The sequence below is a fragment of the Dermacentor variabilis genome, chromosome 2 (assembly GCF_050947875.1).
Source record: "Dermacentor variabilis isolate Ectoservices chromosome 2, ASM5094787v1, whole genome shotgun sequence".
In the NCBI taxonomy this organism is placed as follows: domain Eukaryota; kingdom Metazoa; phylum Arthropoda; class Arachnida; order Ixodida; family Ixodidae; genus Dermacentor; species Dermacentor variabilis.
The window spans coordinates 135,266,742-135,290,365 of record NC_134569.1 but is presented as its reverse complement, the minus strand read 5'-3'; the positions used below and the strand labels follow the sequence as shown (position 1 = coordinate 135,290,365).

At 43.6% G+C, this 23,624-nt stretch overlaps 1 protein-coding gene across 1 annotated transcript in view; it reads left to right on the top strand.

Moving 5' to 3' along the window:
- Positions 1-15,900, top strand: part of LOC142572735 (metallo-beta-lactamase domain-containing protein 1) — a 31,975-nt gene extending 16,075 nt beyond the window's left edge. The window contains exons 5-6 of the mRNA XM_075682053.1: positions 3,336-3,450; positions 9,088-15,900. Coding sequence (XP_075538168.1) covers positions 3,336-3,450; positions 9,088-9,308 — 336 coding nt within the window. The 3' untranslated portion in view covers positions 9,309-15,900. The remainder of the gene's footprint in view (positions 1-3,335; positions 3,451-9,087) is intronic.
- The last annotated feature ends 7,724 nt before the right edge of the window (positions 15,901-23,624 follow it).

Genomic DNA, 23,624 nt, shown 5'->3' with positions numbered 1-23,624 from the left:
CCAACAAATAAAGAAAGCCAGGAACGTGAACTTTCGAATTATAGTTATCGAATTATGCGTGACAGAGATCGGGCGCAATTTGTCTCCAATTTAAAGGGCAACACTTGCTGACTCTTTTCTAGATGCGGCATTTTGTAGCCAAATTTCGAGGATAGGTGTGGAAGTGTGTCAGGAATGCAGTAGTTAAAAATAGAAAATTCGAATTTGGACCGATTTTCAGTCCCAAAGACCTGGATCCACCCTCGCTCCTCATTGCACACCGCCACGATTTTCGACATCTCACTGCAAGCTAAGCAAGGGGAAGTGGGCCAATCACAGATGCTGGTACCAGTCGCCTCACCTGGTTATCTAGTTTCTCTATGCTAGCTCAGCCCCACCAAAACCCTCTCCACTTCTGCATTATCCTTACTTCTTGTAAGGTAATTAGATAGGAAAAACCTCCCAAGGTAGGCAATGGTGTTAGCTTTGAAAGCTAACAGAAGTGACTTCCTATAAATCAGGAGAGCACTTGATTGGGCTGTTCAAACAATGCTGCGGGTCAAGGCTGTTAGGATTGGGGGCTCAATCCCACCGTTCGTAACTCATTGTCAAGATTGGACTCGGGCATGAATTAGAAGGTAGCTGGCCCATGCCGTCGTCCAACTTATCCACGCTGAGGACATTGTTGAAGGGAAGGACTGATTCTCATAGACAACGAGAAATATGGGTTTATTTACTGTATCTACATAAGGACGTTGCAGTTCATCAGTCTAGCATGACTGCGAGAGAGAGTACACTGAGCAGCCACACAACAGCCGTTTATAAACACTCGGTCCTCCCTCGATCCCAAGGAGAGGGAAACATTCGACCAGGAGACGAGCCGCCTCTTCGTGCGAGGGATGACACGCACACACCCGCACAGGTTCATGGTCCCCCCCCCCTGCCAAGGGCAGACGGCCTTCGCAGCACTCCCGCCGGTTGACCAATGTCTTGCGTCTTGAACGGCGTGTGGGAAGGGGCCTCCGTAGACGTTCCTGCGGCAACTTCCCCGCTCATAGCAGATCAGTTCGGCGGTCGCGGGTTCAGTAACAATAGTTGGTCTGCCGATCGCGTTTAGTTACAACGGCAACGAGGCTAGAACGTAACGGTGGCGTTCCAAGAAAAGTTGCCGCCGCTGTCGCAACTGGCTGGCAAAACTTGCATCTCAGCTGGTTGTTCTTAACAAGGCCGAATGCTTGCATCGGCAGTTGCATAAATTTGATGTCAGGATATAGGAATAATGTTGTAATGGAATATTTTTACGTTATAAGGCCCCAAGTCTCACCAAGCTGTTGCTGCAAGAGCTGGCAGTATTTTCGGCTATTAGTGACCTGAATAGCAACTGTTGTTCAAGCTGCTTGGTTTGCTAAATATGCTTTTTAGTGTCCTCTCTCTCTCTTGCTCTCTTTAGTATTTTTTTTTTCAACATACACGCTGTCATACCTCAATTTAAGAAAAACCAATCTAGATTTTACAGAACTAGGTTTAACAAAATGCAGTGTTGTTCATTCCTGTGCAAGTATCTACACTGGGAAACGAGCCTCCACCACTGTAGTGGGGGGGTTTATGTGGTAGCACATATGTGCTGCAGAGGAAAACGACATAGGCACGTGGCTTAAAATAAATGTTCAGTCTGCTCATGAGCTTCAGCTAGATTTTATTGCCACAATGGATTCCTCAGCACGTACACTATACATACATGTATGTAAATTGAACATTTCTTTTGCCAGTAGCAATGTGTGACAACTAATATATGCTTTTAAAGGGTATCAGATATAACAAAGATATTTTTTATTGGAATTATGACTTTGTTCTAACTAAGTTTGGCTGTGCAAGATCTTAGAGCCTTATGTGTTGAAAACACTAAAGAAACTGAAGTTCACTCAATGTCTTGCTTGACCTAATGACGTTTAGGGGCGCAAATATAGCTAAGATATAGGTATGCCAGATTCCCATTCGGGTGACAGGCACCTTAGGCCTGTTATGGTTTGCCATCATGAAGAAAAACCTCGGAGACGCATTCAATGAGCTCACTGTCTAGGATATGCACAATAAGTGCAGAGGCAAGTAAAAATTACATCTGTTGTATGCTCAAGTAAAATGTTATTCATGTGAGTGTATTAAATGTTTTCAATGTAGTGCATCCCAGTTTAATTAAATAATTATCGGGTTGCATAAACTTGGGTAAATCGAGGTTTACCTGTATTCAAATATGGCAAGCTAATGAACACAGGCAGAAACAGCTGGTAGATTACAGATTACGGCAATCCTTAGCACGTGACCCAAGTTTGAGGTCACCTAGCAACCAATAGTCAAGTGTAGGCACTGTTGCACCAGCAGAAACCAAGCACCTACTGCAGCGTGAGCGTTGGTGAAGTTTGTCCGTTAGGAAAATTTAGAGGATTTAAAGTTTATTGAACCAGACAAACCAGCGCTCACTGAAGCTACTGAAATTCCACAGGAAAAAAAAAGGCAATTTCCACTTCACTTCCAAGTGAAGTGGGAAATTGATTTTTATGTATTGACTGTAGGTGGGCTATTACCTAAGTTATATTAAAAAAGTAAATTTGAGTTCAAATTAAGTTTAACTGGACTGTTACTTGCTGTGTGTTCTGTAAATCCAACACAGGGGCTTTGATGTCCTGCTAAGCAGAAAGTCACATGGTCGATTCTTGGCTACATCAGCTGCATTTTGAATGGAGAAAATGCAAAAATGCTCATGTACTTATTTAGGTGCACATAAAAGAAACGCAGGGGATAAAAATCTAATCTGTAACGCCCAACTACAGCGTTTCTCATTATTCACTGTGTAATTTCCAGATGTTAAACCCAACTATTTCTTTATAAAGGGGGTGAGGACCTCACACCAGCCTTTCAAAGGTTGCGAGGTTTTGCATGAGGTGTAAAGAACAGTGACTTTTGAGGCCTAGACGGCAAGTGGACAAGATCTCTGTTGAGTGCGTAAAAGATTACTGCTTGCTGTGAAATGTCCAAAGTTGAAAAGAGCAAGGGATCACGACACCTACAACACACCAGTGCAGTGGCATCGTGTCATATCTGCTTCGACAGAACATTCCTATCTTGGTGGCAATTGTCATTAACTACTGTGCATCTTTAAAGGGGCAGAGATGTTTATTTCCTTTGCTTGCTATGGATTTTTGTTTAATCCTTCAACGGGCTTAGTTATTTTGTGTTCATTGCGGTGTTATTATGTGATGCCACCATTTTGAAATGATTTGAGAAGTATGATCTCTGCTCTGAATGAAGAGTGCACAATCAACATAGGATCTGGCTTCTGGTGTTTTTTTATCTTTTAGGATGAACCTTATAGGATTGCAACTGATGTCCAAATCATTCCCACACCAGGCCACACCTTGACTGATGTCAGCGTCGTGGTGAAAACAGCAAAGCTGGGCACAGTGGCCATAACAGGTATGCATACTAGGCTATATTACTGTGACAGTGATTAAGAACTCAGTACAGTATAGCGGACCATGATGTTAGAGCGAAAAAGGTCCATTATATCCGAAGTCCGTTCTGTCCAAAATTAGGGCCGCGGTATGTTGTGAAATGGTGTAAATGTGCACATACCACTATCTAACCTGTAAAGCGATTGCGAAATCAATAAGAACGTCGAAATTAAAGTAAATAATTACACAGAAATGAGTTCGGCGGTAATTGTACAACCATGTAGCACAGCATCTTCCTGTCCGCCAATTTCCCGACACTGCGTACTGACAAATGGCAGTCTCCCCGTACTAGAGCATGCACACCCCACATAATGACAAGATTAACAGCTGGTGCAGTGGCAGGAAGGCATCTGGGTATAGGGCCTGAGCGTATCGTCACCGCAAATGGCAAACATTAGCTACCATTCGTTCTGCATGCAAAACAGTGGCTGGTAGTATAAACCAAAGTCTTCATTTTATCTTTCGTGACAAGCAATGACCACTGTCAAATCTGTAGCACGAACGAGAGCCACAGTATAAGGCAAGTTCAACTCGGGGCTGCGTCTCGTCGCTGCTGCGCGCAAAATGGCTCGACCACTGAAAGCTCGACCGCTGATGGCTTGCGCTGAAAAATAAAGGACTCTCAAACTTGTGCATTTTGTGATCGTCGGCCGTTGTTTTTAAAACGCCATATGCTGCGAATTCGCTTTGAAGCTGGTTAGGCCTAGCTGCACTTTCAGTGCATGCTCAGCGCTAGTTCGACAGCAGTGGCCAGTAATGGTCCGTTGGCGTGGTTGACACACTCTCTGCCAGTGGGGCATTGTATAGCACGCTGTTGCCAGAAGCTTGCTTCTAGTGTAGTCATTCCTTAAGAAGCAAGAGTGCATTTTCGCAGGTTCAGCAAGCAACCAGAAATAATTGCGTGCAGCAATGTGCTGCACGCATGTAATGCTGTAGATAAGTTGTATTTACACCACACAGACAAAATTTGCCCAAAAAAGTGTCTGTTTTAGCCAATAGTCCTTATAGCCGGGTTTGTTAAAGGTCCAGTCGGTCAATTGATAATATAGGAATACTAAACTAAGCAAGAAGAATAGTGTGTTATATCAGAAAGTATGTCGTATACGAATCTTGTATTGAGCATGAACTGTGCATGTTTGGCTTTGTCTGTTCATCTGTCTGTTCTGTCACACTGTAGTGTTCGTTGTAGTTCCGTGATCCATGATTAATAAGTAGGGGGTAGTAATGCCACATTATCACACAGTAGCGACAATGAACGAAATGTTGCCAAAACTGTGCGTTAAACCTAACTCTCTATGTATTGGAAACTTGTGCTGATAAGGGCACACAACACTCAAATCATGACAGTGGTGAGCACAGTCATCGATTTTTGAATCTAATCTCATGGGTCAAGTGCGTCCACTATGCGACTCGCCTTGCATTCCAGAGTAGACGCTGGTGCTCGTGTACATTTAAAAATTGACACCATTCACGACGTGCATACAATCTGACCAGACATGCCTCCTTTGCTATAGAATTCATGACATGCTCCAGAAATTTCGGATATTGTAGGTATGTTCTGCTGCAAAGTGACAAATTCATAGTGGCGATAATTCGTTGAAAACCGAACACCTCAAAAAAATAAAGTTATCATGTGTGGCAATGTGCAGCATTTTATTGGGACAGCACTGAACTCATTATTGGTCAGTTTTTCGTTTTGTCTTCTTTGTTTTCCATGGCTGTTTCGAAAATTGTATAATTCGGACTCGCCCTCTGGTTCCAACAGGTGTATGCATCATTTAATGCAATAAACTCTCATAAATTAGGACGCATTCGGTTGCGCATCGGTTAGTTCTGACAACTTTCGGAGCTTGGTGAATGCAGGGCGCTGCAAATGTGCAACACAAAAGATAAAAACGGTGCTAGCTTCAAATCGAAACGAAGCAGCGCAGTTCACATCGTGATAGTCATCGGTGGAATCGTACATGAATGACAGCAACACCGAAACGCTTCATGCAGGGCCATTCTGAGCCAACCGTGGCACTACACTAATGCTCATTTCTCTTGAAAAATGGCAAAAAAAATCCACATATCTATATATAAATATAAGCATTAGTTCCACACTAGTTGCAAAATTTATTGGGTACGTGAGGGCTATTTGAATTTTACGAAACCGTGGAAAAGCAGGTGCAAAGCAAAATCTGCCAAAAATTAACTGTCTCGTGCATTCTTCAAAATTTGCATTTCTGCATTGTCTGAACATTTTTTTGATTAGAAAACAGTTTCACAAACTACTTTTGTGTTATTTAACCCTGAGCACGGAGGTAAAAATGCACAAATTATAGCCTTTTGAGGAGTTTTTCAACAAGAAATGGTCACGGAAGAAAATATGGAATTATTTTCATAGAACTGTTCCTAAAACCCACTATCTCCTAAAATTTTATTTTTCCTTCTGTGCTGTGCACTAGCTCTAAAGTGAAAGCCTAAATTTGTCAGAAACGCTATTTTGGCCTATGTTTAGATGTTGGTAAAACACTAGGGTGGCCTATGAAAAAATATGCAGAAAAGTGGATGCAATTGAGAAGCACAACTTTTGCCATGGAAATTTTAAGAGAAGTAATTTGCATTTCCACTGAGGAAAAAAAGTTTTGCATTTGAGCCCCACAATTGCAGTACTAGTTTGGTTCGCACTTCAACTGCAGCTCGTAGCATATTGTCAGGAAATACAAACGACTATGGCAGAGATGCTGGTGTGTGTGGAGAGGAATTAAAACCGTGATCACCGTAAGTTCGTAAGAACCTAAATCGTGAAGGTATGCCTACTCAAGGTAGATTGACATTGCACACGTCTGTGCATATGAAAGTATACATATGCGGCTGCCTATGTGTGAACTGATAGAGTGGGCCACAAATCGCATTCAGGAGCGTGAACTAGGAGCACCACTTGCACGGCAAACGTTCAGTCACCGGGAAACCAGCGAAAAAAGACTAATACATTTTGTGAATACTGTTGATAGGCACCTTTATTGAGCATGTCCCTAGTTCCGTGATATGTCTCCTGTCATTTCAACTATTTGGGGCCAGATCGACAGTAGTTATCCAAGTTTTCATTGGGACACACAGCCCAGTACATTTCAGATGTGAGGCCTGAAGAAACCAAGTACAGCTGTTTATTATTGAGGGCATCAAAATTTTTTTATAAATTGCCTATGACCGATCGCACAACTCTAGTCCATGAGCTGGATACTCGTAGAGGCGGACATTACTTGCACAAAAAACTGAAATGCATAATCGACTAACCAACAAAAATTAACAAATTAAGTTTTTAACTAATTACCTTATGGCACGTATTGCAATTCACAAATTTTAGCCAAGGAGTTTGCAAGGCGGATCCATTTGGAACGAATTCTCAGGATGACACCAGTTTTGAGATATTAATTGCCAAACTTTTCAGAGAAATGCATTGGCGTTCCAGTTACTTTTCTGCTTCAGTGCATAAAACGACGTTTCATTGAGAAAGTAAGTGGAATGACAGTGCATCTTTACCACAAGTTTTACGGCGCATAGCGCATACCTCGTAAATGTTGTAATGCACACAATTCTTTTCAAGTAGATGTGCCTTGCAGTCTCACCTGCTAGAATTTGTAAGTTGCAATACGTGCCATAAGGTAATTAGTTAAAAACATAATTGATGATTTCTTTCTTGATTAGCCGACTATGCATTTCAATTTTTTGTGCAAGTAATGTCCTGCCTGTTCGAGTGGACCAGCTCATGGACAAGAATTGTGTTACCTGCCACAAGCAACTCTTAAAAAACTTTTGTGTGTTTGCGGAAACACCTTGCATATAATATACAAAGAATACAGTACGAAAAAAAAAAGAACCAAAAGTCACGTGCTGCGGATACATTACCTATTTTTTAATGCATCAAATTCAATTGGTTTGTTTTTCTCGCCCACATGCTGTGAGGTGAAGTCAAAGCGCGAACCAAAATATTGCAATGGAGGGGCTAAAAAAAATTCTTTTCTTGGTGAAAACGCAAATTACTTCGACTAAAATTTCCATGCCAAAAGTTGTTATGCTTCTCACTTACAGTAAACGACTGGATTTTCGTACATGCGCGATAATTCAAAAGCCTGTGCTGCACCGCCACGACGTACCCCATAGAATCAACGTATAAGAACGTCCGAAATTTCGGACGCATAAACCCTTTGCCGTCCGATTCTCCAGACTTTTTGCCATGACCGCAGGACCAAAACTGCGTTGATCGAAGCCACCGCTGCAGTCATTTTCATTACTTTGCCGCCGCGAACAGGCACTCTCGCACACAGATCCGTGTGTAGGTGTAGCCACCACAGCGGGAACACTAAGCCTAGAGCCTAGCTACATCGACGTTCGCTAACACGTTTCTTGCCGTTCGGTGTTGTGGTCTTCATTAAAACAATTCGTCACTGTTAGCAACGGCGCCAACTCCGCCTTTGTAATTCTCGCCAATGGCTTCGAAGTTCATAAAGCACGACGCGTTGCATGATGGTGCTTCTCGAAAGCTAGCTTCGCCTCAATACAACAGTGCTACACGGCGAAGCAAAAGCGAAGTATTGCGGTTAAGCGCACCAAGAGTGGGAAAGTGCAATTGTCGCGGTACACTGTACGTATTCCTTAATTATAGACGCGTGCACCTGCCATCTCATGTCATAGTATGAGCACCGATATGCCTAATAATTGTACTGGCATGCCTTTCGGATGTGCCTGTGGCGATTTGAGTCCTTGGGGGCAGTAAAAGGTAGTGCTTCGAAAGGTCGGTCAAATATCGGTGACAAAAGTGTTTTACGCCAAATCGACTCGTGTCTATTTGCAAAGGCCACATGACACACAGGAAGTTGACAAACTGCCTCACAATGAAAGCGAGTGTACAGGATGGTACGAATGTTGTTCTCGACCGCCATCACCATCTTTGCGATACATCCTATGGAGGCATTTCATCTTGGCACCATTCATAGACGCATAGTGTCTTGTTGAGTTTCTAGCATTGTTATTGGGCATAATACACATTTTTTCTAGTGCGGTAAAGCACATCAAAGCACATCTGTCATTTGGAATGCATGTGAGACATTTGCCATCAGTTTTTGTTCTAATAAAAAGCTTCACCAAATGGGTACAGATTACTGCTGTTCTGCTCCAAATGTCCAAAAAAGACAAGTTTTTCTGCCCCAAAACTGCTCCAAAATGCTGGTGTGGCTGCTCCTAAGCTGCTCCATGACGACATTTTTCCTGCTCCAAAAATTGCTCCAAATACTAAACTGGCTGGACCACCACTGAGATAGAAACCAATTTTCACAGTGGCCACAATTCAAAACAGCATGCAACAATACCAAATCTAAAGTGCGCCAGCTCAGGCACGCACACTCTGCAGTAGACAAGGCAGAATCGTAAAGCCGGAAATTGGCTCTGGTGTTAACCAATGGGGTGATCGTGAAGGCCACAGGACGTAATGGTACAAAGCACATAATAGAAACAGCAGTTTGTAAAGTGGTCCTAGTACGAAAGCCTTACAGCCATGAAAGTGGCATGATGACTGAGTGTTTCCCAGGAGTTTTCCTTGGCACTTATTCAATTGCAGGCGACCTGTTTGAGAAGGAGGAAGACATTGACAACCCCAAGCTGTGGAAGGAGGTAGGTGGCAGCGAGGACCCGCAACAGCAGTGCAGGAGCCGCCAGATGATCCTAGACGTAGCTAACTACATAATACCCGGCCATGGGCCCATGTTCAAGGTTACCGAGGAGATGCGAGAGAAGCATGCAAGCCTCTTGGAGTCTCACGGCATCGAGGACGGCAATTGACGCCGCACCCAATCTAGGAAGTTGTGTTGTTAAGCCCATGTTCAGCTTTAGTTAATAATTATTATTGACACTGTCTGTGATGATGAATGTAAAGTGGCAGGCATCAACTTGTTCATGTCACGACAGAATATGTATGCCCCTTTTTCCTGTGAGTGATTTCTGTGTCCAGGCTGACTGCAGAATGCGCTCTTAAAGCAGTATTATTAGAATAGTTTTGCAACAAAGTATGACAGATTTGTACACCTGACCGTATACATGTTATATAAAGATCAAATTGAGAACCCTAAAAGGGAAACCAATGGCACTCTCCAGGATTTTTTTTAATGCTTTGGTAAAATGTAAAACAGGTGAAAGAACTAGTTCCTGAACAACTAGCTCATGCATTGACCTGCCCACTTGCATATCGCCGCAATTGCAGCAACGAAGTGTGTGTTGCATTTATAAACTAAGATAACCAAGTATAGTATACCTCATTTTACAAATGTTTGTGTGCTTTATAGTTTGCCTTTAACAAGGGCTTTGCATGCACTGTAATTCTATTTTGTTTTGCATGCGAATGCCTGTGCTTTTCTGAGATTTTGTTCTTGTGGTTATTACTTTAAGTTCAAGTGTAAAAGAGTACCCCAGAATGACCTGAATGTTTTTTTCACACAATGATGCTCTATAGTTCCTTTATGCTGCAGTATCCACCTGTGAATCAAGACATTTTGCGTCAACCTGAAAAGGTTGTAACTCAATATAATATTGTTTCCTTGCCAAAAGTGAATGTAACACTCTTCCGCCTGCCACACTTTACAAGTTCATTTTTGTATTTCGAAGAAGGCAAAATTTTAGCTCAGAACAATCCACCACACTGTTGACTAGTGACTTTATGAGAAATTCTGCACTAAACCAGGCATAACTTTATGTTAAAATTTTGGCACTTAATGAAGACAAGGGTAGAAAGGAGACCACACGACACGAGTGCTAACAATTGAACATTCATTTTCTAAATCAACACGAGCACGAAATTTCGAGGTGAGTGCATACCTACTCGCTCTGTATACCCTCTTGAGTATAATTTCATCAAAAATCTAAGAATTCATTTTCATGTGTCTTAGTCTTATTAATTTAGGTCAAGTGACTAAATATCGGCAGATTGTTGTTAAAGTAGCACGCCCAGTAATGTAATGTGATCAAGCGCAAACTAGGGTGCTCTTTCCTGTTCCTTTTAAACCAGATAAGGAGAGCGCACACCACTCGGCTTACTCCAGTTCGGCCTAGGCTTCTCGCGCTCCTTTCTTCTTCATTTTTACGGCATGTAACATTAAGTAGCTAGCGATGCATTGAACCTTCACCTTTAGCGTGGGTTTTTATGAAAAGCAGCCCACAGGAGCAAGAAATTTTCTAAATAACTGTTGTACTGTTTTTTGAGTTTTGTTTTTTGAGTTTTCGTTTCGCTATTCAAATACATAGGACATTGCCAGGATCAACAGAGCTGTTTGAATTATCTGTGAATTCAAATTAAGACATTTAAAATTATTAGGATTTCCTTGTATATAGTATCGGTGCTGTGGTATCATTCTCTGCCTCTAGACGTTGCTACCACCTCATCAGTGATGCGATTTCTTTGTTTGGTTCTGATAAAGACAAGGCATAGGAATAAAATCCGAAAAATTCCAGCTGGCTACCATCGTGTTAATGTGCTTGGAATGGGCAAAAGAAAATGGTTAGCTGGGAGTTGAGAAAATAACAGGCAGTATTTTGAATAAAACTGTAGGCTTCTGTCTATGAGTACAGAAATAATCTTAGCTCAGATGTTCAGGAATGGCAGGCATTGCCCAGCATCTAGCAAGTTCTGTTTACTATATTAAAAAAAATATTGTTGTGGGGCCCCTTTAAGACTTTTTTTTAAACTTTCACAAAGATACGAACCTAACAATAATGAAAAAGCAGGTGTAAGAAAGCAATTTCATGCACCCTCCTCTGCTCATTGCAATAAATAAATGAAAATCGTCACACATATTAAAGCGTACCTATAAGATATTGCAAGCAATAAGTGAACAGTTCTGCTCGACGTTTTGGTGCACTTACGCAGGAGGTCTTATGCTCACAATATAGTTGACATTGCATTTGAAAAATGTTTGTGTTTGCGAGGTTTTCGTGATGCATGTACCGATATTGCAAAAGTAAACTTTTGCTCAGAGGCTGCTTTACACCTACACTATTTGAAACTAGGCTTTTTATGCTCCAAAATTTCGATACGATTGGCCTTTAATGGCTTTGCATTTGATATTCTTTGATGTTGCTACTGAGTGTAGTGCACTTGTGTATGCATGCTGTCTTTTAAAAGCATGGCTAAATGTCGACACAGTGGGCTTTGGGACATTACAAGTTTTGCTTGCTGTTATTGTACAATCTGCAGTATGTTTTCTGAGGTAGCATTTGCTACAGCCCTCCCCCCTCTCTTTCTTTTTCATACAATTAGTCTATGGTGGTCTGTGCTTGTGATAAATCAAGTTCTTGGTGCTAAGAATAAGCAAATTTAAGCCAAAAAATTCTGCTCACGGAAGAGCAAGCTGCTGACATTTCACTCAGTCTTTCAGTTACTTTGTGTTATAAATGCATGTAGTTAATGCTAAAATGGGAATACTATTTATGTATTGCTCTTCTTGTGTGTGTGTCCATAGGCATGATTAGAATGCAACCACTCAAGTTAACAGTTACTGCAATTACAACCTGTTTTCCTTTGCCCATAAAGTGCATCAGTATTGGTTCACGGTGAACTAGAGAGTTTGATAGCCTGTCTTATATTGTCTGTGAATACTTGATTTCATGCCCTGAGATGTTGATCGTATGGTTGGTCTTTTATCAGGGAAAGTGAAGCTGCTGGTTTGACACAAACCTAAAGCAAAATCTGTTTCAAGTTTAGTTACGTATCTAGTGATAGTGTTTGGGTTCGCCATCTTGTGGCCATGCTTTGGAGCAGATTTGAGGCTTGAATGTGCTGAACATTTTCTTGAGCCTGTGTTTAAAGTTAGTGTGTATACTGCATAAAGTTTATCTTTAATGTGCATAACTTGGTATTTAACACATATATCCTGGAGGACTTATGGCTCACTGTGGCCATTAACTCACTTCAAGCTGGAAGTGATATCCTTTTTTTGCTAGCAGGCTACTAGATCTCATTTCAGATCTCATCACTTCAGGTCCCCTTCTCACCTTCACTATTAGAAGGTGCCTTATGTGGTTTTGTCAGATGAATGAGAAGTACCTGGTTAGATTTTCTCTTTTCTACATTCTGTGTAGTTTATTTCTTATAGTTTTTCTTTTGTGGCTGTTTAAGGAACATTTATACTAATTGTGCACTAGCCTCTCTGTGTTGTTTGCACTTAATGCCCTAGGTCTACTTTCATTCTTTGTGTTAATGTTCTTTAACGCATCACACAAGGATTACTCTTGTTCCATTGTTTTGGATGAAAATGTAAGAGGTTGTTGCAGAACTTTATTCCTCCTGTTTTTGGATATCTATACTCTGTTTCACATGTAACAGGCAATGCTATGAAGGCTGGAGATAGTTATTTATTATGATTTATTTATTTGACACCCACAGGGTTTATGCAGGCATTACAGTTGGGGGATAGGCAGATTTTTTTTGTGTTGCAGCACTGGTGCTTGATTGTTGAGTACAGAGCTGCTTTTGCTTTGTCATGTATGTCATTCTAACGGCAGGGAAACACTGCAAGCATAATTTGGCTGTGCTAGCCTGAAGGAGCACTAGCCTTGAATGCTCATCCATAGTGGCCACTTCAGTTAGCGTTTAGGAGATTTGGCAGGACATTAACAAGTGTGTCTAAACAGATGGTGTTCTTTCACAACTCCATTTTTGTTCATTTCCTTCATGGTAGGAGATTGATTACTGGAAGACAAAAAAATTAGCATCTAACTTCCATTTTTCCTTATTTTACATCGAAACGTCAGCACTAGTACATTAGTGTCGTGTCATAAATTTAAAAGTATTTTTTTTTTTCATATTAGAGCCTTTGTGGTCTGATTCGTGCATCACAAATAAATAAGTAAAAATAAACAGTGTCGTGCAGTAAAATTTGTCTAAACTTGCAAAGTTCAATTCTTGGCTCCTGCAAAATACAATTTAGTCCATTTTTTTACTGGTAAGCAATTAACTAGGCTTGGGTGCCGCCCTCAAAATCTGTGGTTATGGCGGGCTGGTGCAAAAACTTCAAGGCAATGTCGTCACCAGTCTTTTGCTTTTGGTTTGCCAAGCCTCCTCTCGCGATAAGAGTTGCTTCTTTTGTACTCCAGTAGGGTAGCTTGCTAATACAGATCAGCCTACGTTTCTCTTTTGTGTTTTTATAACATGTAAAAATCGCTGTCAGCTGATTTATGTTTATTGCTGGATAAAGCTTTCTCACAGAGTTCTCCAATTATTCCTTTTTTTTCTGAGCCAGCCAAACCCAACCCTCTAAGTTTGCTAGTCTTTTCACTTCATCTAATCCTTTGTGTCAACTGTATTTTCTCTCCTTTGCCACTCATTCTGTTATCCTTTTATAGCTATCTGCTCTACACAGTACATGTCCTGGCTAGTTTATTTTTCATCTCAATTAGAACATAGTAAAATAATTTGCTCTGTAACTCATACTGTTATATTGCTATCTCTTAGTGTTATGTCAATTGTTGTGCCGTTGTTGTTCATCACTCCTTGTGCACTTCTGGGCTTCCTGGTTATGAATTAGGGATCCTACACCGTACTCTGTCCAGTCAGTAAGACCTCTGTAGCAGAACACATGACCATTACCCAGTACAGTGTATGCCTTACCACTCCTCCTAGCCTCACGTAGCCCTATGACATCCCAAGCAATGCCTGGAAATGTTTCAGTCTTGATAGGTTTGTTTCACTCTCTAGGGTTGCATGACATGTTGCCAAGTTCAGTTTGCAATGGCAACCTGTCCAGGTGCAAAGATTCTTGGATCCCTCTGCTACGTAGCAGGTCTGACTGCCACCTTGATCTGGGGCTCAAGCTGTGCGGCCACTCGGGTCATACGTTAAGCGTGAGGGTCATGTTGTAGGTAGTGGCCAGTTACTCTGCTGGGGTAGCCTGTCCTGTTTGGCAAGGGGGTGTCTTTTGTAGTTCAGTGGGCCTTTTGAAGTATGGCCATACTGACCCTCCACAGTCCTTTTGCTGGATCTAATACCATGAATTGAAGTGCAAGCATGTCAGTGAACAAGTGTATGACTTAGCATTTTCTGCATGTGGATATTAAAGAGGCACATCACGTTTAGCAGTCAGTCAGGGTTATAATTTTGGCGTTAGCTTCATAAGTACTGCACACTGCAGTGAGCCAGTGAGGTAAACATGGAAAGAAATTTTCAGCAGACTTGTGAGCAGCACAGTGCCTTCCCTAAACTTGAAAATACAGTCACGTGCAATATAGGCTGCAACACGGTGCCTGTGCGTGTTCAAAAGGGCCACAAGGCAGCGCTGGCACAAATAATTGCAGAACTAAACACCTTTACAGTTACTAAGATTTATTACACCAATTTTTAGTTTATCAACGCCACCGTGCATTCTTGGGGCCCTTTAGAGCACACGCACCATGTTGGCACTTACATTGCACACGACTGTGCATGTAATTGACAAAAGGATTATGGCAGAACTGAGCCAAGACTCGGATGTGCATGAAGCGGTATTGTATGTTAATGTTTTGCATCGCCATCTGACTTACGGTGGGGGCCGCTTGTATGAATGTGTTGGGGTCTGCTTTCCACTGTCTGGTGGCTTAGCTTAAGAGAGCTGAGGAGCTCTTGTGGGTGAAAGTCCTTACTTAGCAATACGTTCCAGGCCCTGCCTTGTCTGGTTTTGTAACACCTTGGTGCTGTTCGTTCTTCAGTAGTAACAGGCAAAGTGTACACCATGTGATTCCTTATGGAGTCTGAATTTCTTGCAGTCTGTTGCAGGCACTGAATTTTTGGGAAACTGTCACAAATGGGCTTGCTGCATGTGCTCACTTGCTGACCACATTGCAGTCTACCTGACTTGTTGTAGTGCTGTTGTAAGCACTAATTTCTCATGTGTCTCTGCCAAGCACGTTCCCTTCTACAGGCTAGTCGAGGATATATTCATGTAACAAAAATTGGTTACCTCTGTGTATATATGACACTGTAATTTATCAGAAAATTGGACCCCTCTGTGACACTTATTCATCTAGTCACAGTGACTTAGGGGGTCTAGGTGTGTGTGCATTTTGATAGTTCAAACTTATCAAATGGCTCTTGTGCTTGCTGTTATTGCAAGTACAGCACTGCATTTTACCTTAGCTAGAGGAAGATTGCTTTAAGCATCCTTTTTGAGGCTTGTGACATGCTTGTTTATATAGTGCATTCTACAAAGGATTTTTCGGGATTGTACCAAGATATTTCCAAGTATTTTTGCATTTTTCTAGCATTTTGTAAGTGCGTTTCGCAAGAAAAGAAAGAATACGCAAGAAATGCTCACTGAAATGATACTGCATCTGATCTTTGAGTCATTATTTGTGAACCATTGTAACTACAATTGTGTACTCTGAATAAAAATATATTAATTGTCGGCAAGTGGCTTAGTCTCGGCGTAATGCTGCTGTTCATTAATGCTAAACTTAGGTACCAATAATTTTGCTAATTCATTTTGCAAATCTCTTTAGGAGCAGTTACTGACAGCGACAGACTTATTCTAGGATGTTGCATGAAATAAAGTGCAATTTTTCAGTACCGCTAGTCCAGTGCAAAATTGCCTCCCAAATCGACTTAGCTCATGAAGAACACCCACACGACTCTCTCGAATTTACGCACATTTCAACCTTTTAGCTTCACAAGCCTTGATATTTTATGTACCCCTCCCCTGAAATGGCACTTGTGCACCGTATGGCCTCAGTGTAGTAAGTTACTAGAGCTCACTGCGATCACCGACTCCAGCCACACGAACCACAGCTTTGATTCCGGGTACCATCCAGCATTGAGAGGAGAAGCCACACAATTACAGAGGCTTGAGGTGTTCACGTGGGAGCTCCTTCCGGGGATTATCATCTCTCACCCCCCACGTGAGCGTCAATGTGATTAATACTGGTGTCACACGGCTACTTTCTATCGCAATCATGCCTGATCCGGATCAAAATTTGGGACCGTGATTGGTTCCCTCGCGCAGCTTGCGGAAAGGAACCAATCGCGACCGAGAAATTCGATCCGGATCGGGCTTGATCGCGATTAAAAATGTGCCGTGTGACAACCGTATAAGATCCAGCAAGTTGGTTGTAGGTGTTCTGTGGTCTCGCGCCGCCACTGAGCAGATGAAAGTGCGAAGGCTAGGCACTTGTCGTTACATAGCAGAGGGTAGGTGGAAGGGGACGGAGGATTTGTAGCTGTTTGGGAAAGCGCTCTTGAACGAACGTCCCCGCACACGCGCACATCCATCAAGCCATGCTAACGAGAGTGTATTATCGTCGTCACGTGGTGCACTCCCTTTGCAACGGGGAGACAGATTTGCCCCTTGTGTCAATACTGGCCCCTTTAAGCTTTCATAGGAGTCCTTCAATAGTTTCATCTTGGCCATTTTAATGTCCCTGTATACGAGTGTATATTGGGGCATTAGGCCGTGTTGGCAGCCTGAACTGTAAGTAGTGCAATGTGGCAAAGATAATTGAATATTGGCTCTGTGTGTGCAATTTACTCGCAAGTGAGACCAGCCCGTGACTGCATTAAGGGTGTATAGACCACTGGCCAACTTCTGGAATACGCCCACCGCGGTAACCCAGTGGCTATGCCATTGCTGGCTGAGCTCGAGGAGACTTGGGTTTGATCCTGGCTGCTGCAGCTGCAATTCGACGGGGGCGAAATGCAACAACGCTCGTGTGCTTGTTGGTACACGTCCATGTCAAAAAAACCCAAAATTGGACCAAATTAATTCGAAGTCCACCACTGCAGGGTGCCTCATAATCGTACCATGGTTTTGACACCGAAAGCCCCAGAATTAAATTTTTAGTTTCTGGAATATTCTTTGTCTATGATCAAAACGTGCTTGCTCGTAGAAATACCTTGCAGGTTTTCTGCGGAATTGTGAGCTCGACATGGTGACTTGTCAGGAGTGCTTTCATATTTTTCCCCCTTTCCTTTTTACATAAGCTTTCTTATTGTTGATCACAGTTGGCATCAATGGTCTATCTTTTGTTCCCTCCTCCCAGTTTTTCCTGTCTCGTGCCCCTGGCTTGAGTTTGAGACTTGTGCTCTAGCTGGAACACACACCACTATTTTAAGCATATGATTCACGCGAAGCGACAGTTTGAGGTAACCATTTTTTTCTGCACAGTCACTTAAAAATAATTCGAAAAAGGTGGTTCAAGCAGAATGTGATGAATTGTATTTATTCATCATCGTCAGATACCCGTATTTCATGTCTGCCACTAGGTGGAATGCCTCTTAGTGTCTTGCATCATCTTGCTTTATATCTTTCCATCGTTTGAAATCTTGCTTGCATAACATAACCATAACTATAACATTGACCATAATGCCCCACCACAGCCACCACTCTTATACTAAATTTGATCTCTGTAGCGTTTATAGTTATGCCCGGGCAGTGGCACAAATTCCGTGTTCGTAAAACACACTTGCAACGCACCGTATCGCTTGCATACATAGTTTACTGCTAAGGCCGTAATTAATCCACATACTTCGAACTTCGCCTGCATATTACCCATAAACTGCACCCTAACTATATATATATATATATATATATATATATATATATATTTTATTTATTTATAATCATGGCCATAGAAAGCCAACAGACGGTGAAGCCAAGAAAAGCATCGAGGAAGGCAATTGTGGTTGAAATTGGAATGTAGAAAGTAACAAAGAAAAGGGAAATGAAAGTGGACGAAAATATAAAGTGCCGCCTATGGGAGCCGAGCCCACAACCTCCGCATTACGCGTGCGTAATTGCACTGCCAATTGTGCTACGACGACCGCTATCAATCCGTCCACTAACTTAGGTATTTACGTTTACTAGGTCTACCCCTGGAAGTGTTGTCTAGCGCTACTCAAAGCCATGGTGGGCGGATGTGGAAGTTTTTTTTTTTTTTTTTTTTTTTTGCCCGATGGCGTCATTTAACGCGTGAACTTGGCGGAGCAGGCACCTGGCCAACAAACCCTCGCGTGCTACCCAATGACATCAAGGCTGCCAAATTAGATATATTGTGAGTGCAACACTTTCCCGACTTCAATCTTCGTATCATCTTCATCTCTACATATCATCACCCATTGTATACCTTCCTCATCTGTATACATAATCAGCTGCACAGTTCGATCTTCGTGGTGACAGCACGAGCTTGACTGGAATAAAGCGAAATATATATGTAATTAAAGTAGGCGTAACATAGAGTTATCTCGGGACATTGCAAAGCAGAACTGCATGATAACGGCGGTATGACACTTGCAAACACCTGCTTAATCATTCTTTTTTTTTTCTGGACGATTTTATGCACACGCATCTAACTTCGTACGCGGATAAGCCATAGCGTTCCCCGAATTTCTGATAAACTTCAGCTCAGTGGCATTTGTAGCTCTGTCAGGTCGAAGGTCACTAAATTCTACACCACTCGTAAAACACACTCATAATTTGCTCTGGAGCGCTTGCATGCGTAATTTATCGCAAGGGCTCTAATTAACCCACCCGCTTTCAACTTTGCCTACACATCAAACATTACCTGATGTTGTAATCGCACCGCTGGCGCGAGTTGTTGGGAACTCGGCGCTGACGCCCGTTGTTGCACCTGGGTCGCAAGCCCCAAGGGTAGCGTTGGCCTGGCGGCCTGGGGTACAACTGGAAGCATCCGAAGGTCCCGGCAAAGCATGAGTCGACTGGTAACAACAAAACAACTTGTTTATTTTAGCATCGCAAAGAGTTGGCGGTCAGGTTGACCGAAGTAGAGAGACGGGAGTGCACTTTACTCAACAGAAGAAATCGGAGCCCTCCTTTGGCGTCCGGGGGCAGCTACTTTTATACTCTCGCAGTTGAGGGCAAGAAGGAACCCCTCTATAGACGAGCACGTGACTGTGCCTGCTCGGGCACAATGGGATAAGGTGACGCATACTGTCGTGTCGCCGCCGGTCGGGCACAATGGGGAGGAGAAGGTGGCTCACACTGTCGTGTCGCCGCCGGTCGGGCACAATGGGGAGGAGAAGGTGGCTCACACTGTCGTGTCGCCGCCGGTCGGGCACAATGGGGAGGAGAAGGTGGCTCACACTGTCGTGTCGCCGCCGGTCGGGCACAATGGGGAGGAGAAGGTGGCTCACACTGTCGTGTCGCCGCCGGTCGGGCACAATGGGGAGGAGAAGGTGGCTCACACTGTCGTGTCGCCGCCGGTCGGGCACAATGGGGAGGAGAAGGTGGCTCATACTGTCGTGTCGCCGCCTGTCAGACCCCCTCGCTTCACAGTTGTTGGGAGCTCCTCTCCCCGGCTGCCGCGCTTCGACAAGCGTGGGCACCAATATGCACATACACACACACGCACATGAAGACACGTGGCATCGGAACATGCCTGGACGCGCTTGGCGGGGAGGCGTAGCGGCGACGCCGAACGGGCCAAAATGTCTGCCGCTTTGTTGCAGCCGCGCCGGCTAAACCGCGCGTCGTAGGCGAAACGTAACACTGACCATTCCTTTCACCAAACATAAGTAAGGTGCCTCATTTAGTTCACCGAGCACGCAAGGTGAACCGCGTAAGAAGCATGAAATTACCGAAAATATGAGGGTTTAATAATTATTCGTAACGCTCTTAATTAACCTTCAAATTTCTCGATACGTTGCACTTTCGATGCTTCGGATTTCAATTAAATATAAAATTTCTGCTGCCCGGTGTTCCCTCGGCACACTGGAACAGATAGTGCAAAATGGTCATACTATGTATCTGAGCCCTTGCTAAAGGATTCCTTTGCGAAGGCTGTAGATGATCCACATGCATTTAACTTCGCACACAGGTTGACAATAGCGTCCTCCAATTGCACGCTTTAAACTAAGCACTTCAAAACTTTGCCTACACGTTACCCATAACATGGCCGTTATTTTCGCCAAATATTCTCAGGTAACCGAGGAAACCGCTTTGACAAGGTATGTACGAACATGAAATACGAAAAAAAAAAGGTTCAGTAATTATTTGCAACGCTTCTATTTAGGACAGGAACGTAAATGTTTCGCCGCATGTTGCACTTAACATTCCCATTTTTATCACTGTATGGGAAGCTGCGAAAACATTACGGATAAGGGCAGTATACGACGCTCTGGAACTCTTGGATAAGTAAATTTCTGCAAGCGCTGGAATTGTCCTACACAGAGAAAAAAATTTATCGTTAGTCAGTCACAACATGCTTTCTACTTCAACAAAACAAACAACGTGCCTCACATAGTTCACCGTGGAGATTGGTAAAACGCATCTACATGCCGCCTACAACGCATAAAAATTGGGGGAAGACAAATATTCAATAATTATTTTCAAAGCACATAATTAGTCTGCACATGTTAAACTTTCGGTTCACGTTACCTGTAGAGTGAGCCTCATTTCCTTTAATTCAGAAATGTTCGCAGTTTTTTTTGGTCCCCCGGGGAAGCGGGGAAATTTTGTAAGCAAACGGGCCGAAAACGAGGGTATAGTAAGTTTTATTTAGTACCTAGCGGACACACACACACTTCAAAATATATCGCGCATATCAACCCTCACAATCCCCACATTTCCTAAATATATAAACTTATTGTGTGATCTAGTATTTTTTTTCTAAAACCGTGAAAACTGACATGAAACATCTTCCTTTTATTTTTTTCCTTTCTTTTGTGTTTTTGAACGGTTCCAGTCGCATTGGCATTGTTGCTGTGACATACTGGCAAGCGAGTCTAGATTTCGTTTCCCAGGAGAAGTACGTCATGACGCAGAGGATGGTCACGTGAGAGGAACATCGTGACGTTCGCTTCAGCTCGCTTGGTTGTGTGGTGTGCTGCTTTACTGTGCCGTTCAGCGAGCAGCATCTTCAACGTGCACTTCCTCATTCTACTGTATGAAGTACCAGGTGATGAAGTAAACTCCTGCGCTTCTAACACAAATAGAGAATCATGCTCTGCACCCCCTTCCCGTTTCTAACAGAAGAACCCTGCCGCCGATCCTGTCGGTCCAGCTGCCAAACTCGCACCGAGCTGTGAAACGTCGCTGATCTCAGTCGTAGGTCAGGGTCCCGCATTCGGCGCGTTAAACCTGCATACACTTTGTGGCAATTGTGTGCGATGCGGGGGAAACGCAGTGCCTACGGAGCATCTTTACCCGAAACTGTCTATGCTCACCGTCCTAACAACAGGGTTTTAACCGGTGTTTCGAGCCGCACTACCGAAGTCTACGAATTGACAGGAAAATCGCGGGGTCCCGCCAATACGGAGGAAGATAAAAAGCGAGCGAGGTTAGACGCGTCGGAACAAAAGAAGCGTGCGATCTGCCTGCCCGTATATCCGTCGCCTTCACCTCTAGTCTTTCAGGCTTCCACGGCGAAAGCGCACCCTTTCATCAGTATACACAAAAACGGGCCGCTCACGTTACGCTATTCCACGCAAAACTACCCAACAAGAGCGAGGGAAATGAAGCTCAAACATTCCGGCTGGTGTCGTCGTGTCCCTAATCCAAAGCCAATGGGCCGCAGCCCGGAAGTGAGCGCGTAACCCTATCGTCGTGCAACCCCTTCCTTTTCAAATACCCGGCGTGCGTGGTTATTTGCTCGCGCATAACCGCAGGTTTTTCGCGCGCACGTACGTGAACGGCGGTTGTCGGAACTGTCCTTTCTGCCTCGTTTGTTTGTTTTGGAGGAGCGAGGAAAAAGGGTGCATTGGGGTGGACACGGGGTCGGGTGGGGGGATGGGGGGCTACCGATAGGCTAAGCGCCCTGCCGCACAGGGTAAACGGGATGTGCTCGCATGGCCCACCTTGCAATTGGTGCAGGGACGCTCCCTGTGTAGGTCCCATTATAAAGAACTAAGCTCCAAAAAAAAAAATACAGAAAATGAAATTGTGGGAATGACGCTGTATGCCCACGGGCACGGTTGCGGTTTCAAGGTCGCCTCCTTTATCGATCAGCATGTTGTTGGCAGCGTACTAGGTTTTCTCTTGTACAATTTCTCCGTGGTACTATACGCGTCGGCTCAAATGTGAAGCTGAAAAATAAGCTGAACCTTGATCGGGAATATTCTGCGTAAGACGTCACGCAAAGTAGGTGTGGGTGTACCTACTCTTCCTATATGGGGAATGTGGCTCATTTATCCGGGTGAATCCCAAGGCTTACGAAAATAACCAGTCAAGCCTGCTGTGAGTGATTGCAACAAGGGATACAAGTGTCATTTACTCATAAGTAAATTGCAATCGTTATGACGTGAATTTATTTCGAAGAAGGGAGTGTCAATATTGTTTTATTGCGTTAGCAGTTACACAGACGCTCAATGCGCATGCGCATCTCGTCCGCGGAGGGAATAGAGGATCACAGGAGACGCGGAGTGCGTTTGGCTGTGAAAACGAACGAAGTGAAGTGGACGCACGTACGGTATCGGCTTGCTTACGTATAGCTTGGTGGCGGAGCTAGGAAAGACGTCACTGTAACAGCCCCTTGCCTTTCGCCACTGGCACGAACTTCGTGCACACGCATGTATAAGCACACTAGCGTTTCCGCTGAGTTGCCGTATGTATGCGCGGTGGGAGCGGAACGGGTAGTAAAGGTCACGCTAACGTTGTCGAATAGTTCTAACTGGGTGCTGAAACCCACGGTTTTCCCGTCGGTATCATCTCGTGCACCATCGACGTTTGGCTCCGGTAGCGCTTCTCATCGCGTGAGCATTGTGAGACGCCTGGTATATTTGCCAGGGCGCTGTTCCTTCTGCGCAGCAGCAGTTGCCTTTCGTGCTGCGTCGCGCCAACGCATCGCACATGGTTAGAATACCGTCCGAGAAGTTCAGCGCAACCGTGCTATCGCTATCAATGCTTCGACTTTTCGGCGAAACTGGCGCTTTTTTATTTTATTTTAAGCGCTGTGCCGCTGGCAGAGTGGAGATTTATTGCATTTTCCACGTTTCTTCTGCCTTGTCGTAGCCTGCTCCTCCGTGTTAATCGGGCGCTCTCCTGAGAACTATGTTTATGCTATATTTTTCCGGCTAATCAAAATCTTTCTGTGCACATTCAAACTATCACCCTCCCTATTTTTTACTCTCCCACCTAGCAAAAAGTAAAGCTCATGCACGACACACTTCGTGCGCAGAGGTTGCGGGTAACG